The sequence below is a fragment of the Saccopteryx leptura genome, chromosome 3 (genome assembly GCF_036850995.1).
Source record: "Saccopteryx leptura isolate mSacLep1 chromosome 3, mSacLep1_pri_phased_curated, whole genome shotgun sequence".
NCBI classification, from domain to species: domain Eukaryota; kingdom Metazoa; phylum Chordata; class Mammalia; order Chiroptera; family Emballonuridae; genus Saccopteryx; species Saccopteryx leptura.
This window is the reverse complement of record NC_089505.1, coordinates 307827655-307854215: the sequence shown is the minus strand read 5'-3', so window position 1 is coordinate 307854215 and position 26561 is coordinate 307827655. Positions and strand designations below refer to the sequence as shown.

The window sequence follows — 26561 nt, the reverse complement described above, 5'->3', positions numbered from 1 at the left end:
CACAATGATAAGTGAGTGGACACTCTCTTACCTTGAGCTGGTGGCATATTTTCTTCAGGGCATAAGCTTTCTCATTGGTGTTGGGGATAAGCCTTATTACCTTATCACTGTAAGAGAGAAAAAGATGGTGATACTTACTTTTCAAAAATAAAGATTTAGCCATCTCTTTTTACTTAAAACAAACAAAGAAAGAAACAAACTGCCTTGCATTCAACAAGAAAAACAGCATAACTTTGGTCTAGCCAACAGGTATTTTATCATGTTCCTGTTATTCTCTGATTGCGTTAGTCTGTTTCCTTCTGTCATAAAATCATTTTTTTTCCAGCAGCTTTTGAAGATTACAAACTCACACTTAAGCAGAGAAAGGTAAAAAAACACAGGAAGAGAGGCAGTAATGACAAGAACTTTCATAACTACCTTAGAGCTGATACTGACAAAGAAGATTCTTGAGGACAGAAGACAAAACACTTACGTTTTTTTAAACTGAATGCTGAAAAGGAATGTGACTTGATGAGAGGACATATGGAATCCATACACTATGGAACATTCCTGGTTTGGATTCTTCCCACACATCTCTATTGGGCGTCTCATTTCTCTAGTACAGAGCTTCCCAACTGGCATGTGGGACCTAATTGGAGGGCCACCAATTGTTTACAGGTGTGCCATGAGACACCGATGGCTGTAACAGTTTCAAAGTGATAACAATTTTAAATAAATTTTTACAGCTATTATAATTTTACCACAGTAGAAATTATATTTGAACACTCTGTAAGGGTCTTTCCGTAAAGATCCTGAATGCACTAAGAAGACTGGAGGTGTCATGCTACCCATCAGGGAGTTGTCTGTGATGGTGACCTGTCTCTCAGGTGTGCCAGACAAGTGTTCTCATTTTTTAGTATGTCATGATGAGGACAGGCCAGGAAGCACAACTCTGGTGTATAATAACCACAACTGTCAGTGTGTTTTGCATAAAGTAGACACATTAAATATTTATTAATGGGTTGGCACAAAGGAGATCATTGCAAATTCTTGTCTTCCAGAGGAAATGTAGGAAAAACTAAATAAAGTACAGCAGGAATGAATATTTTTTTATAATCCTCGATAGCAGTTTACAATGACTGAAGATACAGCAAAACATTATTAAGACCATCTACATAAAGCACAAAACCCACACTGTAGCAGTTCACTTACAACGTCTCCGTCCAGCCAGAAAGGTGTTCCAGAATCAGGGAGGAATCTACGTTTCTCCATGGGTTTGCTTAGATGGAGATGGTTTCCAAGGCGAGGGGATATTAATAGGGAGGGCACTGGGGAGGCTTCCAGATTTGCTGGACAGTGATTCTTTAGGGCTGTGTGCTCATTTCCAGTCACTTCAGCTTTGTTATTTCTAATGATCCCATTATACCTCGGCTTGCTGATAATTCAGGATGTTTTAGGCACTACTGCCCTAATCTGGCTTTGCAGCCTTGGTTTCCTCCAAGTCACACAAACAACCTTTCTGTATCTTTTTTTGGAAAGAATAAACATAGAGGGAAAGAAAAAAGAATCAAGTCCTGTAATACAACTCCAGATATGACCTTTGATATTTAAATGTAATTATACCTTTTCTCTTTTGAATTTCTGGTACACATTTGCTGATCTTTGTTTGTCCTGCCCTCATCGGATCCTGGCCTCTCCAACATAATTCTTGGCCGAGAAAGACCCCTCTGCTGGGCGGTGGTATGGCTGTTTCTGAAGATGGATCACTTGATGTCTTGCTGGGCAACACCTCCATCGGGGCCTGCCAGCACCCCAAGAGTGCCAAGAAAGCAATCTGTGGCTGTTTTACAGCTGTGGGAAGATTAACCCTGAAAGTGATTGCTCAAACCCAGCTCTGCCATTTTCATTAAAAAAAAAAAAAATCTCAGCTTGTAGAAATTCTCAGGTGCAACTTAAGAAATGTGTTTATTACTATTTAGTTACTTATCAAAGAATAGAGAATAAAGAAAGCTATTTAGAAAAATTCATAAAATGTCTTGCTTTTTTTATAAGCCAATAAGTTATAGGGGTAGACTAACCAGTAACCAAAAACTAACAAAAGTTCTTTATTCAGCAAGTAAAACCAAATGACCCCCAGCTGCCCCACTTGTCTCACCAAAAAGAAAGCTCACTCTCACTAGATCTGTTAGCTAGCCGATTCTGAAGTGAACAATAATTTAGAACTATAAATAGGATTCAGATAAGAATTAGGAACTTAGAAAAATACAAAAAAAAAAAGAAAAGAAAAGAAATAGGAACTGGAACTTTGAAAAACTAGCTGTGAACAAGTTTCAAAGAAGGTGAGCTGAGAGGCTTTCTAATTTATCAGTTTTTTTCAACCGCTAGATGGCAACATCAATTTTAGACCCCTTTACCCTTTAGGATTAGGATGACTGAATCCAAAACTGTGAATGCAGTTGAGGTTAGAGAGACGACTGGACATTTGTACATGTGTTTGCAAACTAGATATTTCTAACTCAGACAGCCTATATAAAGTTGTCAGAGAAAAACAGATGTTTTTAATTACAGTTTAAGGCTGTATATAGAGGCAGGATGTCTCAGATAAGCAACCTCTGAGTAATTACAGATACGTATGTATTTACTCAAGACATGCTTAGATTCTATCCCCTTGCCTTACGGGACAATTGAGGTTGTGTTGCTATAATGCCAGCATCCAGTTTGGTTTTAAGTTAGATGACTAATTATTATATACAGTAGCAACCACACAGATGAGATCATCTTAAATGAATACAATCCATTTAAAAGGTATGTAATGAGAGTGTATGAATCCAGAGGAAATACTTTGGCAAGAGAACACCATCTCTAACTTTTTTACAGTCTGTCTGGGCTTTAGTGTCTTCGTCGGAGGGATGAACTCCCATTCACCTTTCCATTTTAAAGCTGCTGCACTGTGTAGTTCGAGTTTGATGATTAGAGCATTGACTGCTATGCCTTGAGTGTGGGAGAACATGTCTGTTTTATGGGCAGCTCGGGAGTCGTCCTCGGCTGCCTTCTGGAAGACATGCTATGAAGTTCCAGAGTTCTCCTCCGGCTCCTGGCATGACCTTTCACAATTGATTCCCTTATTAAGCTCTAAATTTCTCTAGTTTATGAACCCATGCTTGGAAAAATCAAAACATCATGGGAGGTATGAAATAATAAAGTTTCCCTCCCAGTTTTCTCCCAACCTTGACCTTCCATCCTTCCCTATGAGCCTTGTTAACAGTTCTTCGTGATTCTGTCCAGAGTCTTTTCTCTGCACTGATACGGGTACCCACTTATACACACCAGTCTGTGTGTGGCATTTAAAGTACAAATTGGCTTTTGTCATCTAATATGTTGGTTTTACAATACTATTTTTAAAAATAAACAGCTGAATTCTATATACTAATATTGTATTTTGGAACTTTATCCTTACATTCATACAGAGGTGGTTTTTTTTTTTTAAATAAACTTTTTATAAACTTAAAAATAATGTTTATTTTGAATCACTTTTGTATGATCTTGGTATCCACCTTATGGTAGGATCATGGAATTAATGTGGAAATTTTCCACCCTTGTAATATGATTTGACATTTTGAAATGGCACAGAAGTTTTTTTTTTTTTTTTTTTTACTGTTTTGTAGAACACACAAAATTTTCAAGGTGGAAACTCCTAAATTTTTTTTAATTTGGGGGTTAGATACCTACTTTCTTAATTCTTCTGTGGATGTTGGTCTATTTAATTTTCTCCTGGGCTTTCAGAGTTAATTTTGGCATTTTACATTTCCTGAAGAGCCATCAACTCATTTATATAAAATATATTAATATAAATTACTAATTATATTTTAAGGCATCGTATCTTTATCTGTAGCTTTGTCCCTTTTCAGTGTCCTACTGCTATTTGTGTTCTTTTTTAAAATCCTTAACCAAACCTTCCAAAGTTATTTTTTATTTCATTATTTTTTTAAAGAATCATTTTATTTTTATTGATTTTTTGTGTGTGTACATATTGTTAATTTCTATCTTAAATCTGTACTCCTTTTTTAAAGTCTACTTTGTTATTCATGTTTTAATATGTGATATTCATATTGATGTTCACATCTGATAATTGATTAATGTCAGTTTTTAGTTCCTATTTATTAAAGTTATTTTGAAGAATGTTAAAATTCTACATATATTGATTAAACATGTTTAATTATGTTATCTGTATCTTCTCTGCCCTTATTTCTTGCCCACTAAGTCTGACAATTTTTAATAGAACTTTATTTAATGTATCTATTGTAATTTTGGATTTGTCAACTAGTTTCTGAATTTACAAATTTTGACTCATGTATTTTGATGATATGTAGCTATATAAGTGCTCATAGCTACTATATCTTCTGGATGAAATAAAACTTAAAAACATAATGTCCTTTAAAAATTCTTCCTTGGCTCATTTCATGCTCTATACCTTTAATCCCATTTTTTCCCAATATTATTGCCACTCCTGCTTTCTTGCTGTTTGGCTGGCACGTTTTGCCTGTCTCTTATGCTTTTTTTTTTCCAGATGTGTCTCCTGCCAACATCACAGTGCTAGATTCAATTTCTAAAAATCCAATAAGATACCCTGGCCAGTTAGTTAGAGCATCATTCTGTAACACCAAGGCTGCAGGTTCGATCCCCAGGCAGAGTACATATGGGAAGCGACCAATGAGTGCACAACTAATGGAACAACAAAAACTTCTCTCTCTCTCACTCCCTTCTTGTGTCTCTCTAAAAATTAATACAAAAACATCAAAATAAAACTCCAATAAGGGACTCTGATTTTCACTGAGAATTTTACTTATTCATATTAGATATAATACCTAATGTGTGCGATTTTAGTTTTGTTTATTTAATAGGGGTTTGTTTCCTAAGTCTAAATGTGGATATCTGAATTGTTTCTCTTCAAAATTCATATGTTGAAGTCTTAGCCCCCATATTTCAGAATGTGACTGTATCTGGAAATAGGGTCTTTGAAAAGATAATTAAGTTAAAATGACATCATAAGGGTAGATCCCAATTCTATATGACTGGTTCCTGATATGAGGAGGAAATTTGGGTACTGACATGCACAGAAGGATGATCACATAAAGACACAGAGAGAAGATAATCATCTACAAGCCAAGGAATGAGGATTCAGAAGAAACCAAGCTATGTTTCTCAGACACCATGATCTCAGATTTCTAGCACCAGAACCGTGAGGAAATAAATTCCTGTTGGTTTAAGTCACTTAATATGTAGTACTTTGTTACCAGAGCCCTAGCAATCTAACATATACCTTGATGATCACAGCTGAATGTTTATGTCCCCAGGGAGCTATTCCTTGATCTCTGGATGATTTCATTTACCTTGTTCCTACATTCTATCAATACTCTATACATATCCCATCATAAAACTCATTGCCATTGTTGTAATTGCTTGTTTAATGCCCATATCTATCATTAGGCTCCATGAGCAAGCACTCACTACATTTTGGTTAATTCTGTGACAGTCCTGGGTAGTGAGAGTGTCTGCAAAGCGTGGTTAGGAACTTGTCTTGAGGGGCCCAGAACCAGTGTTTGGTTTTTAATATCTATATTATACAAAGTGTAAATCAGGAGCCCATGCCACGCAATACATGGTTGCTTAAGGTTTTTGTGAAAATTTTTTTATTCAGACCTGGGGCATCCACTTCACAGGTACCACCAACCCCGCAAATCCCTAGTAGACTAAAACCTCCCCGGTTTTGTCCAGCTGCAGGGTGGAATTTTCTTTTCTTTTCTTTTTTTTTAGAGACAGAGAGAGAGTCAGAGAGAGGGATAGATAAGGACAGACAGGAACGGAGAGAGATGAGAAGCATCAATCATTAGTTTTTTGTTGTGACACCTTAGTTATTCATTGATTGCTTTCTCATATGTGCCTTGACCGCAGGCCTTCAGCAGACTGAGTAACCCCTTGTTTGAGCCAGCGACATTGGGTCCAAGCTAGTGAGCTTTTGCTCAAACCAGATGAACCCGCACTCAAGCTGGTGACCTCGGGGTCTTGAACCTGGGTCCTCCGCATCCCAGTCTGACGCTCTATTCACTGCGCCACCGCCTGGTCAGGCACGGTAGAATTTTCTTACACTTTGAAGCTCCCTGCTTTATGTAGAGACTTGCTTCTATCCCTCACTTCTCCCATTACAGGCATTGGAATCCCAGCCTTGGACTTGAGGGCCCCTTTTAGAGTTCCACCACCCAGAACCACAAGGCATCAGCCTTTTCTTTTCACTTTAGCTTTGTTTTCCCCCCCTAAATGTTTGGCATCTAGTCATTTCCTCTTCTTTCTCTCTACAAGGATCAGTTATCTATTAAAACAAATGACAGGTGGTAAAAGCACATACTGTTTGCCGGAGACAAGTTGCTGGTGCCTGCAGTGTGACCTTTAGAAGGGTTTTAATTTCTCTGTGCTTTAGTCCTTCCAACCATGGATAGGGTACTTAATTCACGGGTTATTGACAAAATTGAGTGTACATGTCAATTGCTTAGAATAATGCCTGACACATAATAAAGGTTATACAGGTGCTTTATGTTATTATTACACTTTTACATTTTTCACTTTATCCTGTATTTATACTTTGAGGGGTCCTGACTACATCAACTCCATCCTCCATGTTCTCTCCTACTCTAACTGGTTGCATAGAAGAATGAATATGATTTCCTCGAGAGGAAACTACTTGCAGCAAACACCCTGAGAGGCCTCTGAATGTATGATGTGTCCATAGTCCCCCTTCAGGTGCCCTTTGTTTGGTATCGTGCAACGCCTTCCCCTGGGACCACAGCTAATTTGACACTTGACTCAAAGGCAATCAGTGAACCTTAAGGTGGAATGAAAAGTGAATCCTTCCTAGTCAGGCTCATTCTGCTGAACAGTGACTGAAAGCTGATCCAATTAGATCCTGCCTTTGGGAGTTTGTACTTGAGACAGAAAGAAAATAATCAGTGAGTTTGCAGTATTAGGAGCACTGGCTGTAGATACAGATAATAGCCAAGTTCTCATAATGGCAAAATTCTCAAGCAAGGAACACAAGCCCTGGTTTGAAAATGGTCCCCATTCTTTTTTTTTTTTTTTTTTTTCTGAAGTGAGAAGCAAGGAGGCAGAGAGAGAGACTCCCGTATGGGACTGACCGGGATCTACCCAGCAAGCCCTCTAGGGGGCAATGCTCTACCCATCTGGGGTGTTGCTCCATTGCAACCAGAGCCATTCTAGCCCCTGAGGTGGAGGCCATGAAACCATCCTCCACATCCGGGCCAACTTTGCTCCAATGGAGCCTTGGCTATGGGAGGGGGAGAGACAGAGAGGAAGGAGAGGGGAAAGGGTAGCAGATGGGTACTTCTCCTGTGTGCCTTGGCTGGGAATTGAACCCAGAATTTCCACCTGCCGAGCGAGTGCTCTACCACTGAGCCAACTGGTGAGGGCCTCCCCCTTCTTCTTTGTGTTTCTGTATAGTAAATGTCTAACATCTCACGCATGCTTTTTCAGACTTCACAAATGCACTACTGCTAAGAACATTTAAACTTCAGATACTTAGTTTTTCATTTCTATCTTCAAATTACTGGATTTATTTTCTCTGGTCCATTTTTTTCTTCACTTGGGGAAGAAAGAGAGCAAAGATAGATTCTAACTTGGGCCCCACCATTTGCTGTGTGCACTGGGCCAAATTATTGCTATTAGAGCAAGCAATTCCTAATTCTTAAATTGGGAAAAAATTAATACATTGTTGCTTAAGGTTTCTGTGAAAATTATTTCACTCAGCCTTATTTATTTATTTATTTATTTATTTATTTATTTATTTATATTAAGTGAGAATCAGGGAGGCAGAGAGACAGACTCCCCCATGCACCCCAACCAGGATCCAAGACCCCTGCTAGGCAATGCTCTGCCCATCTACAGCCTCTTCTTTGTTGATCGGCAACTGAGCTATTTTAATGCCTGAGGTGAGGTCATGGGAGCCATCCTCAGTTACTGGGGCCAACTTGCTCTAACCCTTGTATCCATAGCTGTAGGAGGGAAAATGAGAGAGAGGAGAGGGAGGGATGGGGAACCAGATGGTTGTTCTCTGGTGTGCCTTGACCGGAATCAAATTCAGGACTTCCACACATGGGCCTGACACTCTACTGCTGAGCCAAATGGCCAGGGCTCAGCCATATTTATTAAGGTCATGTTACCTGTCAGGCATGGTGGCAAATGCTAGGGACATAGCAGTTTTTGTTTGCATTGGGCTCACAGTCATATTCCAAATGACATTACCTGAAAAATACCTACCTTTTTATAGCCTCTCAATATGCAGTAGTTATTGTTGTTACCTCTACAGGAAAATATTTTTCTTGTCCTTTAGAACTTAAAGAACTAAAAGCAGATACTTCTCCAAGTATGTTTCATTGTGAACATCAGATGTATTTCACCTTTTTTGTTTTTGATGCTGTTTTTTTTTCTTGATGTGTTCATAGCTATTTAAATCTCATTATTGATCTGTTTTCTGATTTGGGGCTTACTATTCCCTCTCTTCTCAAGCAGCACTTTGGCATCTGAGAAACACACATACAAGGGGCCCTCGGGTTATGACAGTCTCAACATACAATGTTTTGAGTTTACGATGCTCACTCCCATAAAAACTTTAAAAAATTGAGATGTGAGTATTTTGGCTGTTATGGATGCCTTGCAATGCTATACGCAGATTTTGGAAGAGAAGAAGTCATCAACCTTCCAGACTAGCCTGAAACAATTCTTTAAGAAGGTGGAGAGGCCTGAAACAAATCCTGCACCCTCTACATCAGCTGCTTCTAGAGATGAAATACCTGTAGTACAGGTAGAATCATCTCCAGTGTCTCCTGCATGCTCCTTAGGCAATCCTGGTTCACCTGACCCAGTATCTCCAGCACCTTCTGCAGGTTCTCCTGCCTCTCCAGCTTCCTCCTCCCAATAGGTCACTCTCTTCCACCTTGCAATGCCCTTTCCAGTGTACCAGCCAATCATAGGAAGGTAAGGAATTTTTTATATTCAGTTTTGATCATTTTTTGTTACTGCAGTACAGTATACAGTATAGTATATTTATGTCCTTTTCCTTTTTCTGTGGCTAAGTTTTTTTTTTTTTTATGTTCTAGATTATGATTTTACAACTGTGTTAGGATAGGTAAGTGACTTAGGCTAGGGTGTATTTTGACTTACACCATAATTTGGGTTACATCACTGTTGTAAGAATGAAACTGTGTCATAACCTGAGGACCCCCTGTATTAGGTAGTCTTACATTAGCAAGTGAGGATGAGACACTTTATGTAAAACAAAAAGGGAAAATAATTTCAAAGAAAGTCCTGTGTAGATGTTCTCTCTATTGGTACAAGCTGCACGTGTTCAATTTCTCAATACTTCTAAAGACACATTTTTTTCTGGATGTAGAAAGGGATTTCTACATTCCTGCCCTTCACAAGGAATCTGATTAGATGATTGTAGTGGCTGCTTTTGGCTGTGGCTCCAAATCCATTTCTCCTTCTTAAACCCTAACAGGACTGATTTGTTTGAAAACTCACTCCATCTCCACATTAGAAAGGAGTCTTAATCAGTCAATCAGAGCTTAGCTGTCTCTGGCAACTTTTGTTGATCTGGAGATAAACATATGCTATAAATTGGCCCAATCAGTTTTAAGGGAAGAATAATTATTCCATGGTCAGGGAGGAAGAGATTCACTCTCTTGAATGTGAACAAGTACATGTGTAACCCTGTATGTGTAACCCCATATGTATAACCCTCACCACTTTAATTATAAAGGGAGTGAGCTTTAGAATAAGGCAAATTCTATGGACTGTTGAGTAGACAGAGAACGACCTGGGTTTTCAGCAGGTTTGTTGAAATCAACCAACCTTTAAGCTTCCCCGTCCTGCTTCTTGGACTTTGTTATTTAATTTAAAAATTTCTTTGCTGTGTAGGCCAATTTCAATCAGGTTTTCTCCTACCTGTAACCCAAACCACCCTGCACATTAACAGTAGTTTTACTTAGTTTGGCTATTTTTAAGGAATGAGATAAGAAAAACCAATGGAATAAATCAATGTACTGTTAAATCAAAGTCCTCACGGGTGGGAAAACACATACTGGTATCCTTCTTTCTTCCTTGAACACCATTCTCTAAAACACCCTTTAATTCTGACAGTCACTTAAAACCTGTGCGTGCTTTCAGGGGGAAGATTTCCGCTGCTCAATAGCTAAATTCATCTCATACTCTTGAGAAAAATGGACCATTTAAAATATATGCTGAAAGCTCATATGCCATGGAAGAGTTTATAATAGGATGTTCACTTAATTTAAAAAAAAAAACCCACTTCTTCCTGAGCACAAAGAAACTCATTAGGTAATCCCATCTAGAAAAAATGAATGTTTGCATTATAAAGTTCTTGGGTCTTAGAGGTGCGTTTCTTTTGTTGAAAAAGTGTTTTGATGTACATGAAAAATTTCATTAAAAAGCAATAAATAAGAGACAACTTGGCAGAGAATACACACTCGAGCGATAAATGGATTCTTTCCTCTTTGGTCATGGTTTATAGTTGCAATATAAAGTGCTCAGAACTTGCAGAAGCTCCCTGTGGCAGTTTTGCTTAGGACATGATTTAGACTTCACTCTTGGTTTCAAGTTAGGCAGACTGATGACTCTTCCTCTCCCTTTGGTTGCTGCAACTATTTTAACAGTAGAGAAAAGAAAGCAGTACTCCTAAGCCTTATTGATGTACTTCACTTCATAAGAGAATTTTCTCAAAGGGTTGAAGGCATACGATGGTATCTCAATAGATATTTGTTGAGTTGGACTCTCTCTCTCTCTCTCTCTGTGTAAACTGCATCATCTTTTAAATTTCTGAAATTGACTTCCATTGTAAGGTTTGAGAATTTCTTCTCCCATCAGAAAGGAAAAAGAAATGTAACCCTGCCTTTAATTTCTTACAGTAAGATAATACCTTCAACTATGTTGCAAGGACTAGAAATATATTGTGTGAAATTTTTATGATACTTCAATGTAGTCGTTTCTTGTAGAATTTAAGAGTAGTCGTTTCTTGTAGAATTTAAGAATAGGACTCCCTCTGAGAAATACAGAACAAACCAATAATTCGACAGATACCTATATAGCAAGTCTCTGGTGCAGAGGGAGTAGGAGGAGTAGCAAAGCATAAGGGAACACTTATGTGGTAGCATGTGATAAACGTTTTATAAAATACTTAAAACATATGCATAAAAAGATTTAGCTGTGATGATCAGAGAAGATCACATGGAAGGACTTTGATCATTGAAAATAATAATATTTGGGTCCCAGTGGACTGACAGCCAACATCCCATATTAAGTTTAAGGGATTTGAAATTTTTAAACATTTATTTATTTATTTATTTATTTATTTATTTATTTATTTATTTATTTATTGTGTTTACATAGATTCTAGTGTCTCCCCAAAAGCAACCCCCTCCCGTGTACTCCCCTCAACATCTCTCTTACCCCCTCCCTACAGCTCCCTCCGCCCTTCCCTTCAGGTTTAATTCCATTCCTCAGTTCACATTGTTCCTTGGAATCCTCAAATGAGTGAGGTCATATGATATTTTTCTTTCTCTGCCTGGTTTATTTCACTCAACATAATAGTTTCCAGGTCCATTATTATTGTTGCAAAATGTAGTGTTTCCTTTTTTTTCATGGCCCCATAGTATTCCACTGTATATATTCCTAGCTTTTTAATCCACTCGTCCACTGACAGACACTTGGGCTGTTTCCAGATCTTTGCTATTGTGAACAATGCTGCCATAAACATGGGGGTGCACTTCTTTTTTTCAGTCGATGATATGGTGTCCTTGGGATATATTCCTAATAGTGGGATGGCTGGGTCAAAGGGCAGTTCCATTTCTAATTATTTGAGGAATCTCCAAACTGTTTACCACACTGGCTGCACCAGTCTGCATTCCTACCAGCAGTGCAGGAGGGTTCCCCTTTCCCCACATCCTGGCTAGCACCTATCATGTGTTGTTTTGTTAATGAGCACCATTCTGACTGGTGTGAGATGATATCTCATTGTGGTTTTAACTTGCATTTCTCTAATGATTAGTGATGTTGAACATTTTTCATCTGTCTGTTGGCCATCTGTATGTCCTCTTTGGAGAAGTGCTTATTCATTTCTTGTGCCCATTTTTTGATTGGATTATTTGTCTTTCTGGTATTGAGTTTTACAAGTTCTTTATAAATTTTGGTTATTAAACTCTTATCAGATGTATGGTCAAATATGTTCTCCCATGTGTGGTTTGTCTTTTTCTTCTGTTCATGTATTATCTTTAGCTGTGCAAAAGCTTTTTAGTTTGATATAGTCCCATTTGTTTATCCAGTCTTTTTATGTCACTTACCCATGGAGATAAATCAGCAAATATATTGCTGCGATAGATGTCGGTGAGCTTACTGCCTATATTTTCTTCTAAGATGTTTATGGTTTCACGACTTACATTTAAGTCTTATCCATTTTGAGTTTATTTTTGTGAATGGTGTAAGTTGGTGGTCTAGTTTCATTTTTTTGTAGGTAGCTGTACAGTTTTCCCAACACCATTTGTTAAAGAGACTGTCTTTACTCCATTGTCAAATATCAGTTGCCCATAAAGGTGTGGGTTTATTTCTGGGTTCTCTGTTCTGTTCCATTGGTGTATATGCTTGTTCTTATGCCAGTACCAAGCTGTTTTGAGTACAATGGCCTTGTGGTATAACTTGATATCAGGGACTGTGATTCCTCCCACTTTATTCTTTTTCAGATTGCTGAGGCTATTTTGCTGAGGTTCTTTTTTGTTTCCATATAAATTTTTGGAATATATGTTCTATATCTTTGAAGTATGTCATTGGTATTTTAATTGGTATTGCATTGAATTTATAAATTGCTTTGGGTAATATAGACATTTTAATTATGTTTTCTCTTTCTAACCATAAACATGGTATATGCTTCCACTTGTTTGTGTCTTCTTTGGTTTCTTTTTTTTTGTGTGTGTGTATTTTTCTGAAGCTGGAAACGGGGAGAGACAGTCAGACAGACTCCTGCATGCGCCCGACCGGGATCCACCCAGCATGCCCATCAGGGGCGATGCTCTGCCCACCAGGGGGCGATGCTCTGCCCCTCCGGGGCATCGCTCTGCCACGACCAGAGCCACTCTAGGGCCTGGGTAGAGGTCAAGGAGCCATCCCCAGCGCCCGGGGCCATCTTTGATCCAATGGAGCCTTGGCTGCGGGAGGGGAAGAGAGAGACAGAGAGGAAGGGGGGGGTGGAGAAGCAAATGGGCACTTCTCCTATGTGCCCTGGCTGGGAATTGAACCCGGGTCCCCCGCACGCCAGGCCGACGCTCTACCGCTGAGCTAACCGGCCAGGGCTTCTTTGATTTCTTTTATTAATGTTTTATAATTTTCTGAGTACAAGTCTTTAACCTCCTTGGTTAAATTTACTCCTAGGTACTTTATATTTTTGGTTGCAATAGTGAAGGGGATTGTTTTCTTAATTTCTATTTCTGACATTTCATTGTTCTTGTATAAAAGTGCCTCTGATTTCTGTGTATTAATTTTATATCCTGCCACTTTGCTGAATTCGTTTATCAGATCCAGTAGTTTTTTGACTGAGACTTTAGGGTTTTCTATATATAGTATCATATCATCTGCAAATAATGATAGTTTTACTTCTTCTTTTACAATTTGGATGCCTTTAATTTCTTCTTCTTGTCTGATTGCTGTAGCTAGGACTTCCAGTACTATGTTGAATAAGAGTGGTGAAAGGGGCACCCCTGCCTTGTTCTTGATTTTAGGGGGATTGCTTTTACTTTTTGTCCATTAATTATGATGTTAGCTGTGGGTTTGTCATAGATGGCCTTTATCATGTTGAAGTATGTTCCCTGAATTCCCACTTTGCTAAGAGTTTTGATCATAAATCTGTGCTGGATTTTATCAAATGCTTTTTCTGCATCTATTGAAATTATCATGTGGTTTTTCTCCTTCCTTTTGTTTATATGGTGAGTCACATTGATTGATTTACAAATGTTGTACCATCTTTGCCTCCACAGAATTAATCCCATTTGATCATGATGTATGATTTTTTTTCATGTATTGCTGGATCCGGTTTGCTAATATTTTGTTGAGGATTTTAGCATCTATATTCATCAGGGATGTTGGCCTATAATTTTCTTTCTTTGTGTTGTCTTTGCCTGGTTTTGGAATCGGAATTATGCTCGCTTCATAAAAGGAACTTGGAAGTGTTCCTTCCTCTTGAATTTTTTGAAATAGTTTGAGAAGGATAGGAGTTAGTTCTTCTTTGAATATTTGATAGCATTCACCAGTGAAGCCATCAGGCCCACTGTTTTTTTGGGAGCTTTGTGATAACTGTTTCGATCTCACTTATTGTAATGGGTCTGTTTAGGTTTTCTGATTCTTTCAGATTGATTTTGGAAGATTGTATGTTTTGAGGAATTTGTCCATTTCATATAGGTTGTTTAATATTTTGGCATACAGTTCTTCATAGTATTTTCTTACAGTATTTTGTATTTCTCTTGTGTCAGTTGTTATTTCTCCACTCTCATTTCTAATTTCATTTATTTGAGTCCTCTCTCTTTTTTTCTTGGTGAGTCTTGTTAAAGGTTTATCGATCTTGTTTATCCTTTCAAAGAACCAGCTCTTGGTTTCATTGATCCTCTGTATTGTTTTTTTAGCTTCTATATCATTTATTTCTGCTCTGATCTTTATTATTTCCTTCCTTCTACTACCTCTGGGCTTTTCTTGCTGTTTTTGTTCTAGTTCTTTTTGATCCATGATGGCAAACCTTTTTATAAAAACTGCCCACTTTTGCAGTTCTAGTCAACCTGGTCTATCTTGCCCACTAGTGGGTGTTCCAGCTTTCATGGTGGGCCAATCATGGCACTGTTTGGTTGCTCCACTACCACCCACCATGAAAGCTGGAACGCCCACTAGTGGGCAGGAGGGACCAGGTTGACCAGCACTGCAAAAGTTGGCGTTTTTATAAGAAGGTTTGCCATCATGGTTTTAGATAAAGGGTTAGGTTGTTTATTTGAGCTTTTTCAAACTTCTTAAGGAATGCCTGTAGTGCTATAAACTTCCCTCTCAGGACTGCTTTTGCTGTGTCCCATAGATTTTGAGTTGTTGTATGTTCATTATCATTTGTTTCTAGGAATTTTTTTATTTCTTCTTTGATTTCATTGTTAACCTGTTTGTTATTTAATAACATGCTATTTAGTTTCCATGTGTTGAGTATTTTTCAGTTTTTCTGTTGCGGTTGATTTCTAGTTTCATGCCATTGTGATCAGAGAAAATGCTTGATAGGATTTCAATCTTCTTAAATTTGTTGAGACCGCTTTTGTGTACTAACATGTGGTCTATCCTAGAGAATGTACCATGAGTACTTGAAAAGAATGTATATTCTGCTGCTTTAGGGTGAAAGGTTCTAAAGATATTTATTAAATTGAGTTGATCTAGTGTTTCCTTTAAGTCTGCTGTTTCTTTGTTAATTTTCTTTCTTGAGGATCTATTTAGTGATGTTAGTGGGGTATTAAAATCTCCTACTATTATAGTATTGCTGTTGATCTCACCCTTTATGTCCATCAAAGGCTGCTTTATATATTTAGGTGCTTCTATGTTAGGTGTGTAGATATTTATAATGATTATATCTTCCTGTTGGATTGTTCCCTTTATCATTATGTAGTGACCTTCTTTATCTCTTACTATAGCCTTTGTTTTAAAGTCCATTTTGTCTGCTATAAGTATTGCTACCCCAGCTTTTCTTTCATTGGCATTTGCATGAAATATTTTTTCCATTCTTTTACCTTCAATCTATGTACATCTTTAGTTTTAAGGTGTGTCTCTTGTAGACAGCATATGTATGGGTCCAGTTTTCTTATCCATGCAGCTACCCTATATCTTTTGATTGGATCATTTAATCCATTTACATTTAAGGTGATTATTGATATGTAGTTGTCTATTGCCATTTTGTTTCTTAAAGCTATATTTCTTTTTTGATATATTTTTTCCCTCTTTGTTCTATTTACAACAGGCCCCTTAATATTTCTTGCAGCCTTGGTTTGGTGGTAATAAATTCCTTGAGGTTTTTTTTTGTTTGTTTTTTGGTTTTTTGTCTGGGAAGATTTTTATTTCTCCTTCAATTTTAAACGATAGCCTTGTTGGATAAAGTAATCTTGGTTGTAGGTTCTTGTTCTGCATTACTTTGAATATTTCTTGCCATTCCCTTCTAGCCTCAAGTGTTTCTGTTGAGAAGTTGGATGTCATCCTTATGGGGGCTCCTTTGTAGGTGATAGTACACCTTTTTCTCTATCAGCTTTGAATATTTGTTCTCCAGCAGCTTTTAATATTTTTTCTTTTACTCTTAGTTTGCCATTTTAATTATAATGTATCCTGGTGTGGATTTCTTTGTGTTTCTCTTTAATGGAGTTCTCTGTGCTTCTTGAACTTGTGTGACTTTGTCCTGCATCAATTTAGGGAAGTTTTCAGCTATGATTTGATTGAACAAGGTTTCTAACCCTTGTTCTTTCTCTTCTTCAGGAATTCCTATGATGTGGATATTGTTTCTCTTTAGATTGCCACAGAGTTCCCTTAGAGTTTCCTCAGATTTTTTCATTCTCTTTTCTTTTTGCTGCTCCACTTCTGTGTTTTCATTTATCTTGTCTTCTAAATCACTGATTCAATCCTCTGCTTCATCCAGCCTGCTATTAATGGCTTCTAGTGTAGTCTTCATTTCAGATATTGTATTTGTCATTTCTAACTGGTTCTTCTTTATTATTGTGATGTCCTTTTTAATACTTGTTATTTATTTATGCGCTCACTGTGACCAGCCATTGTTGTGCTAAGGTCTTTCAGCATTCTAATAACCATTATTCTAAACTCTGACTCTGGTAGTTTGCTTATATCTGCCTCAATCAGCTCTTTTTCTGAGGGTTTCTCTTGTTGAGTCATTTTGATTGCACTTCTTTGTCTTCCCATTTTGTCTGTGTTGCCCTGGAATTCCCTGGTTGGGGCCTGAGGCAGGTTTGTGGGAGTCACTGCCTGTGACTGGTTCTTATCCACTTTTTGGGAGCTACAGGTTATCCAGATCTTATGGCTCCTTCTGCTGAGTCCAGGTGCCATTGTAAATATCAGCTGCACTCCTAGGCTTGCTTTTATCTACTCTTGGCCTGGGAGAAGTTACTTTAAAAGTTCAAGCTCCCTTAAAATCTGCTTTCTGTTGTCTTTTATTGCTGGCTACTTGTTGGGCTCAGTACTGTAATTCAGTGATTAGGTATGGTATTAGATGTGGCCTACTTCTTTGTTTCAGGTGTTTTTCTATCTAGACATTGTAGCTCCCATTCTGTGGTCTTTCTACCAGGCCACTGCCACTTTTGCTGCTTGGGGCTTTTCAGCTCAGGCACTGCTGGCCCCAGCCCACCTCCATGACTGCTACTGCCCTGGTTGGGCTTGTATGTGCCCGTGTGCCTGTTTGAACCGCTTCCAGGACTGCCTCGGTTGGCTCAGATCTCAGCAGCTGCCCTGGATTTGAAATTTGAGTGTGCATAAAATTCATCTGAGGATCTATCTCCCAGCATTATTTGTTGTACTAAATATACTGAAATCACCTCCCAGTACAAAACACTTAGCAGTACTGGAATATGTATGTGTGTGGTGTATTCTTTTTTTTTTCTTTTTCCCCCAGTGAAAGGAGGAGAGAGACACACACAGACTCTGGCATGCATCCTGCCAGGATCCACCTGGCAGCCCCTGTCTGGGGCTGATGCTCTGCCTATCTGGGGCCATGCCCTCAACCAAGCTATTTTTAGCACCTGAGGTAGAGGTTCCACAGAGCCATGCTATCCTCAGCACCTAGGGCTGATGTACTTGAATCAATTGAGCCATGGCTGCAGGAAGGAAAGAAAGAGAAAGAGAGAGAGAGAGAGAGAGAGAAGGGGAAAAGGAAGGGTAGAGAAGCAGATGGTCACTTTTCCTGTGTGCCCTGACCAGGAACTGAATCTGGCACATCTGCACACTGGACAAATGCTCTACCACTGAGCCAACTGACCAGGGCCATGTGGTGTATTTTTAACATGCAGGAGTAGGGTGGCAATAGAGTAAGTCAGGTTCAAACTAAGAAGCCAAAAATGGTAAGACAAGCTAATACCAAGGCCTGTGGCCACCCTGGCTAAGAGGTATCTTGATAATTCCTAATGCCCCAGAGTTTGAGCAAGGGTCACAGAAAGCCTTAACAATAACAACCTTAGTGAAAATATAACTAGAAAAATACCTTGTGAAAGGAGGAAGTAGGGAAACTTGGGTCTTAGACTTGGGTCTGGATAGAAGAGAAAAGATAGTCATCAATGAGAGTTTAAAATCATAAAGTAGTCATCTAGTAGGGTTTGGAATGAAATTCAAATTACTTATGTGGTCCAAAGATCTACACAGTTCATTTTCCCAACTGCAGAGCATATCCTACTAATGGCTCAGAGCTGAGTCTGTCTTAAGAAATGGTCTTCAGTTGAAGGGTGGTGCTTCACCCAAGATTAAAACCCCTGCCCAAGGAAAACCCACATACAAACATGTGTTTATGCTGTGGCACTAAGGCCTGCCCCCTTGTCTTAATTTAAGATGTTGCTGAAGGGTCAGTCCAGCTTCACTGATCCCCATGAAATTTCTGTAACTGTGTTGCTGTTCAAATCTTTCTTTATACTCCCTTTCCTTCATTTCCTTACAGATACAGATATATAGAGCTAATTTTTTTTTCTGTGAGAGCAATCCCAATAAAGTGCCTTCATAAAAACTTTTTTTTTCCAGAGGTCATTTCATTTTATTTTCTTTTTTTTTAAGTGAGAGGAGGGGAAACAGTGAGACAAACTCCCGCATGCACCCAGCAACCTCCATCTGGGGATGATACTCAAATTAACTGAGCTATTTATAGCACCTGAGGTTGATGGGCTTGGACCAACAAACTATCCTCAGTACCAGGGGTCTATGGTCGAACCAATGGAGCCACTAGCTTTGAGAAGGGAAGGGGGAGAGAAGAAGGAGGGGGAGATGGAAGAAGGGGAGAGGGAGGGGGAGAGAAGCAGATGGACACTTCGCTTGCATGCCCTGACCGAGAATCAAACCCAAAATGTCCATACACCAGGCCAATGCTCTATCCACTGAGTCAACCAGCCAGGGTTCAGAGATCATTTCTTGGGGCATTTGACCAGTGACATGACTTACCTCTAGGTTCCTAGCAGAACAAATACAAAATCTTTCTAGAGGAATTCATCTTGAAATCAGCCTCAGAGAATTCCCACAAATGAAGTGTCAAAAAAAAAAATAAGCTCACTATCAAATATTATAAAGCACATAGGTAATAAGCCACCACGAGCAGAAGTCAGTAGAAACAACCCAGAACAGAATAAGACCTTTAAAGCCTATTGATGTTGAAATGATCAAATACAGCAAGAGTTGGAAAAGTTTCCCTGTGAAGGGCCAGATGTTAAATATTTTAGGGTTCTAGGACATACTGTATGTATTGCAACTATAGGCATACCTTGTTAGATTGAACTTTGTTTTTTATTCCTTTTTAATTTTTTTTTAAATTACAGTTGATATACAATATTATATTAATTTCATGTGTATATCATAGTGATTAAACATTTCTATAACTCATACACTTTGTTTTATTGTATTTCACAGATGTTTTTTGTTTGTTTTACAAATCAAAGGCAGGACCCTCCAACAGCAAAAAGATTATGATTTTCTCTACTGTGGTGGTCTAGAAATGAATCTGCTGTATCTCTGAGATATGTTTGTGCTCAGTGCTGCCATTGCAGGGTGCAAGCAAACAAGACAATGTGAAATGAATGAGTATGACTGTGCGTCAATAAAATGTTATTTACAAAAACAGGCAGAGGTCTACATTGGGCCTGTGGCCCATAGGTAGCCAACCCCTGAGATGAAGTAAATATCTATATTTAATATTCCAATAAGATGAAAAAGGGGATCCAAAATATGACTAATAAACAATAGTCTATAAAGATGACTAAACAAAACTAGAATTGAATCATATAGTAAATGAAATTAGAAATTTAATGAGCAGGTTAAATGGCATATTAGATACAGCTTAAACAGAATTAGTAAACCAGAAAGTGTATCTAAAGAAATTATGAAAAATGTACAGAAAGAAACATTATAAAATGTGAAAGAGTTAAGAGACATCTAAGATAAAGTAAGATGGTCTATTATGTTTATAACTGGCATGCATCATACTCAGTAGTGAAGTGCTCAAAGCTTTTTCCTTTGAAATCAATAAGAGAAGAGCACTTATGATAATCATTTCTATTCAATAGAATTGGTTCAATAAGAACAAGACACAAATTGTAGGGAAATTAGAAGAAAAAAATTGCCAATTTTTATATATTATATATAAAACCACATAGAAAACTGAAAAATCTATAATTATACAAGTAGTGAGAGAATTTAGCATAGTAAACCAATATATAATTAAAATTCAAAAAGTCTCCTGACCAGGCAGTGATACAATGGATAGAGCACCGGACTGGGATGCAGAAGACCCAGGTTTGAAGCCCTGAGGTTGCCGGCTTGAGCATGGGCTCATTCAGCTTGAGAATGGGCTCACCAACTTGAGTTTGGGGTCACTGGCTTGAGCATGGGATCAGAGACATGACCCCATGGTCGCTGGCTTGAGCTTGAGGTCACTGGCTTGAGCAAGGGGTCATTCACTCTGTTGTAGCCCCCTGGTCAAAGCACATATGATAAACCAATCAATGAATAAGGAGCCACAACAAAGACTTGATGCTTCTCATCTCTCTCCCTTCCTGTCTGTCTGTCCCTATCTGTCCCTCTCTCTGTCTCTGTCACAAAGAAAAAAAAAGCCTAAGAATAAATAACTTTGAAAAATTCAAAAAGTTATTTGAGTTTTTATAAATTATCAGCACATAAAATATTATGTCAAACTATCCCATCTATAAAAATATAAGGTATTTAGCAATGCATACAACAAAAGATATACAAGTTATGAAGAAAATTATAAAGTTTTGTTAGAAGAGATTAAAGAGGACCTATATAACTAGAAATACAAAGGTCCATGTATAAGAAGAAAATATTGTAAAGCTGTTGTCCTCAGACTTAGATTCAATGCATTTAAATCAAGATTTCAACCTTTCTTTTTGGTGTGAAATGGGATAAGCTATATTTAAACTATTGGAAGAACAAAGAGTCAAAAACAGACAAGTCACTTCTGAAGAAGAGTAAGATGAGCAAATTGTCCTAACAAATAGCAGAACTTATAAAGCTATGGTAATTAAGACTATGGATTGGCACAAGAGTGGACAAATAGATTAGAGGTAGATCCTTACTTACTGAGAAGCTTGGTTTGTGACAGAGGTAGTGTTGCAGATCAGTGGGGAAAGGGTGGACTCTAATAAATAGACCTGGGACAACTGGATATCCACAGGGGGAGAAAATGAACCTGGGCCTTTATCTTTTGCACACACATCAAGTCAAGTCAAGTCAGGTCAAGCTAGGTCAAGTCAAGTTGGATTAATAATTTAACTGTGAAAAGCAAAACCTTAAAAGATACAGAAGGCATAAGATACCTTCATGGCCTCAGGGTAGCAAAGGATTTATTAAGTACGATGCAAAAATCAGAAAGGTTGGTTAATTCAATAATATTAAAATTAGAAGCTTCTTTTCATCAAAATATGCCATAAAGAAAATCAAGTCAAGCCACAAGTGAAGAGAAGACACTTACAAATCAATCAGAAGATTAGTATAAACATGAAAAAGATGCATTACTTATGAAAAATGGGCAAAACCCCATGCAATTAACAAGAAACAAATTACCAAAAATATGAAGAGATGCTCAGAATCATTTTTAAACATGGAAATGCAAATTAAAATCACAGTGACAGCTACCATTAAAACCATTTTATAACTACCAATTTTTCAATTATATTTGTATAGTATCAAGAAATGGCTATTGAAACTCATACATTTGCTCAATAGAGTGTAAATCAGGTAACACTTTGGAAGAAAACAATTGTGTACTAACCCATTTCAGTATAGCCACCTTGGTGCTGTAAAATAAATGGCAGGTTATGAGTGTGAGCTTGCACAACACCCAAGACAAGTTACCTCTGATATGTGAAGTCCTGAGTTCTGGGTGAACTGAGGCAAATTCTGTGCCTTTTGTACAGGCTGAGCTCTTACAATCTTGTTCTTGTTTCTAGACATACCAAAATCAGGTCTCTGTACCAGAACTTAAAGAGAGAATGCAGACTGGAGGGACTTTTATGTTTTTGGGATGATATTTGCCCAGAGTGAACAAGGGGACAAAATCTGGTTGGGTTGAACATGTTGGGAGCAATACTGTGGTGTGGGACAGTGACAGCAACAATAGCCAGAAGGAACAGGGCTTCTTGGACCAGCTGTCTTCAAGCTGGAGTACTTACACTCCTAGGAGTACCTGGAGACTTTCCAAGGGAGTAAGGCCATTGATACTTTCAATGGAATAAATTTCCAACTCTTTAGCATTCACATGTACTCGTGTAGTTGGAAGTGAGGTGCTGTTCTACTTTTCCTTTCACACCCCATTATCCTTCATAATCACATACCTCTTACTTTTCAGAGTAAAGGCAAAACCTTACTCCACCCTTTATCTCAGCACTGCTCTGCTCGGAGGGGGGACATTCTCGGGGTTATCCAATAAAACAATGATTAAAGAATTCTGGCACTGTAAGCCCATGGTAAGTCTTCATGTCTTTTCTTGTCATCATATCATAGATCATAAGGGTAAGTAGTGTTAGAGATAGGGTGAAACAGACTACATTCAGATATATCGTAGAGTGAGCAGGTGTGATGACAACTTACATCTAACAACCTCGCTTCCCATCACCTCTTAACAGCCAAACACAATGTTCCTGACCAGGAGACCCAGAGAGTAAAGAAAGAGCGCATTAGTTAAACTTACTGAAGATGAAGGTACATATTTCAGCCAGGCAATAAACTTAGGGCCAAGTTTTATATATCAACTCATATATTCTAGAATTCAATCGAACAAGGAAGTGGTTGTGAAGAGGCTGTGTGTAACACAAAAGTACAAATTGAAAGATGAAGGCATGCTTTCTGATTTGCTGATGGGATTGACAATGAAATTTGCCTTTGCCACTTAGAGGATATAGCACATGGCATTCTAAATGAGCTATACCTGCAGCTTCATGGTTTAGAGAAACTGGTTTTTCTTCTTCTTTTTAAAGGATAACACCATTTTGTCAAATATTATTGTATTGGCATAGATGTAATGAAGTAAACAATATTTCAATTTTCTCAAGTCTTTCTGCTGATATCAGCTTAAACAAAAATGGGTAGGGGGCACATTATTTTCCAGAATTCTTCTGTTGGGGGCATAAGAGGGGGAGACTCCTTCCTTAGCTAGCTGGGCTGGTTTCCAGTTCTCTCTCTGGGAAGATGGTAACTCCTCCAACTGACCGAGCCCCCCCACCCCAGGGGTTGTGGAGTTGTCAGGAAAAAATCAAAGGAGGGAAGACAGACATTCTTTTTGAAGCTGAGAGAGGAGCTCAGGGTTCTTATTTAAAAATACTGATATGTGATCTACTGGGTGAAGCAAAATATTATTGACCAAATATCTGTTACTGCCATTTTTCTAGATGCAGGTGATACAGCAACAAAATAATGCCTATCATTTTCTTACATTGCATCGAGGGGGACAGATAATGAGTAAACAAATTAGTAATGTTTTTTTAGGTACAGAGGAGAACTATAAGTAAAAGTAAGAGGTGATTTCATAGTGTGTGTGTGTGGGGTGCCATCTCGGATTGGGTGATCAAGGAGGGGCCGGTCCTCTGAATAAACTTTTGTATTAAAACCTGGGTAATAGTAAGCCACAGGGCTCTAAGCAAAGAAAACACAAGTGCAAAGGGCCTGGGTTGGAACATGCTTGGCCTGTATGAGGACAGGAAAAGTGCAGCAGAGAGGACCCACCAGGGACAAATGGAAGGAGGTGATGTGTGCACAGTGTGGGGGACAAGGGTAGGTCATGTGATGCAGGAAATTGGGCTCTTACACTCAGTGCATAGACCCTTGGCACATTTTAATCAGAAGAACAATATCTGATTTTAATTTTCAAATGCTCATTCTGGCTGCTGTGTGGAGAATGGAATATGAGGGAAGAAAAGAGACGGGAGAGCAAGGTGACTGGTAGGATGATTGTCAGCAGCCTGCCGAGGACGCAGGAGAGATGCTAGATTGAGTGCATATTAGAGGTAGAGCATGCAGGACTAACTGTTGAATTTACATAATGAAAGGGAGTTTGGGAAAGAGGAATCACAGGTGACTCCTATGTTTTTGATGAGATAGAAGTGACTGGAGGCAGGTTTGGTAGAAAATATTAAGCTCTTTATTCTTCTTAGACCTGTTACATTTGAGATGCTATTAGATATTCAAATAGCAATGTTAAGGAGTCTGTTGGATGTATGAATTTTGGGCTCAGCAGGAAAGCTAGGACCAGAGATTTAAATTTAGGAGTCATCAACAGAGGGTTAGGGTTTTAAACTGTCATATACCCATTTCACTTGTGTAGTCCTGTCTAGGTCCTGCATGGACTGTTTAGAGACTCAATGAAATCTCATAAACAGGATTCAGATCTCCTACAAGTTGTTTGCCAGACTTTCTTAGTTATTCCTTCATTCTGTTTGTAAAATCAGGATGTGAGTTTTCAGTAGAAATTAGAAGAAGCACCGAGGACTCCAGTAGAGAACAACACTGCTGCTGTGTCACGAGACATACTCACCCATAGAATGTGGTTTTGGTGCCAAGAGGTCCTATCCCACTCACTCAACTCTAAATCTCAGTCTCAATAACTGGAACCTAAATCACATCTGGGACCAGCACGGTAAGGCTGTTGGGGGTTTTGTAGCCTCTGTTGGCTAGAAAGACACACTGGAAGGAGGTTGGAATAGAAATGCCGAGTGAGCCAGTCCAGTGTCTGTCCCCTGGTGACAAAAATGTGGGCACTGGCTGTAATACTATGAGAGATTTTTAAGTAATCAATTGGAAATTCTACATGCAGAAATGTTTCCTCTTGGTGTGTTAAAGGGAAGAACCAGCTACTGAAAGCTGTGGAAAAGCTCCCTAGGAAGCTATGAGCCAGCTTTTAAATCAGCCTTTTATTTATTAACCAAAAATCAGAGTTGATTGAAATGACAGTGAAAACAGAACTGGAGGGTGCAATCAAGGAAACTGGGAAGACAAGGATCTGTTTACACACAAGGAACAAGAAATGTGTTCCTTGCTTTGGAGATTTTATTTTTGATGATTTTACTTTGGTTTGGGAATTTTAAAAATTTTTAAGTGGTATGTGAATGGCCTTTGTGTCTTTGGAGGTGACTGTTTTGCTGCTCGGTGGCTGTACAGTTAGCACAGAATGCACAACATGGGTGCAAGCTCCTCTGTTCAACACAGCCCTATTCACAAGAGTCAATATATGCAAACAACCTGTGTCCATCGGCAGATAATTAGGTAAAGAAAATGTGGTGTGTTTATGTGTATGTGTATAAATATACATACAATATCTATACATACACCCACATATATGAATACATGTACACACACATGGAATAGTGTTCAGTCATACAAAGGAAATCCTGTCATTTCTGACAACATAGATGCAGCCTGAGGGCATTATGCTAAGTGAAATAAGTCAGACAGAGGACAAATACGTATTGTATTACTTCAGTTGTATGTAGAATCTAAAAATGTCAAACTCATAGAAACGGAGAGTAAAATGGTGGTTAACAGGAACTGAAGGGTGGGGAAAGGGGAAGATGTTGGTCAAAGGGTACAAACGTTCAGTTTTAAGATAAGTTCTGGGAATCTAATGTGCAGCACATGGTGACTATAGTTAACAATACACTGGATTGTGTAGTTGAACATTTCTGTGAGTAGAACTTTAAAGTTCTTACCATAATAGCAGCAAAGGGTGATTATGTAAGGTAAAGGATGTGCTAACTAACCTTATTGTGGTAAACATTTCATAATATGTATGTGTATCAAAACATCACATTGTACACCACAAACTTAAACAATATTATATGTTAATTATATCTATCTCAATAAAGTTGGGGAAAAACTTGAGGTAAAAGTACTGAATTTTTTTTCATGCAGAGACTAAGCTGTATAAAACTTTAATAGCTTTAAATTCCTATATTTGCTCTGCTTAAATTTGGGAGGGGGGATTTTGACGAAGATGTTTAGAGCTTATTTAAAATCATATTGGAAATATCTGAATGCAATGTGAATATGAAATTATTTTGTAAAGAATAATTAGGCTTATAGTAATTGTCCAAGCTGAACAGTCTCCAGGGAACTTTTTCAATTATAATATTTGATGTATTTATTTTAATCCCAGCAATAATAAATTATAATAATGCCCCATAGTTTTGAGTTATTTTATCAAGCTCTAACTGCTTTACATGCATTATCTCACTTATTCCTTGCAT

At 38.3% G+C, this 26561-nt stretch overlaps 1 protein-coding gene across 1 annotated transcript in view; it reads right to left on the bottom strand.

Moving 5' to 3' along the window:
• The window catches only part of CPA6 (carboxypeptidase A6), a 317698-nt gene that overhangs the window by 181865 nt on the left and 109272 nt on the right, over positions 1 to 26561 (bottom strand). The window contains exon 2 of the mRNA XM_066378927.1: positions 32 to 107. Coding sequence (XP_066235024.1) covers positions 32 to 107 — 76 coding nt within the window. The remainder of the gene's footprint in view (positions 1 to 31; positions 108 to 26561) is intronic.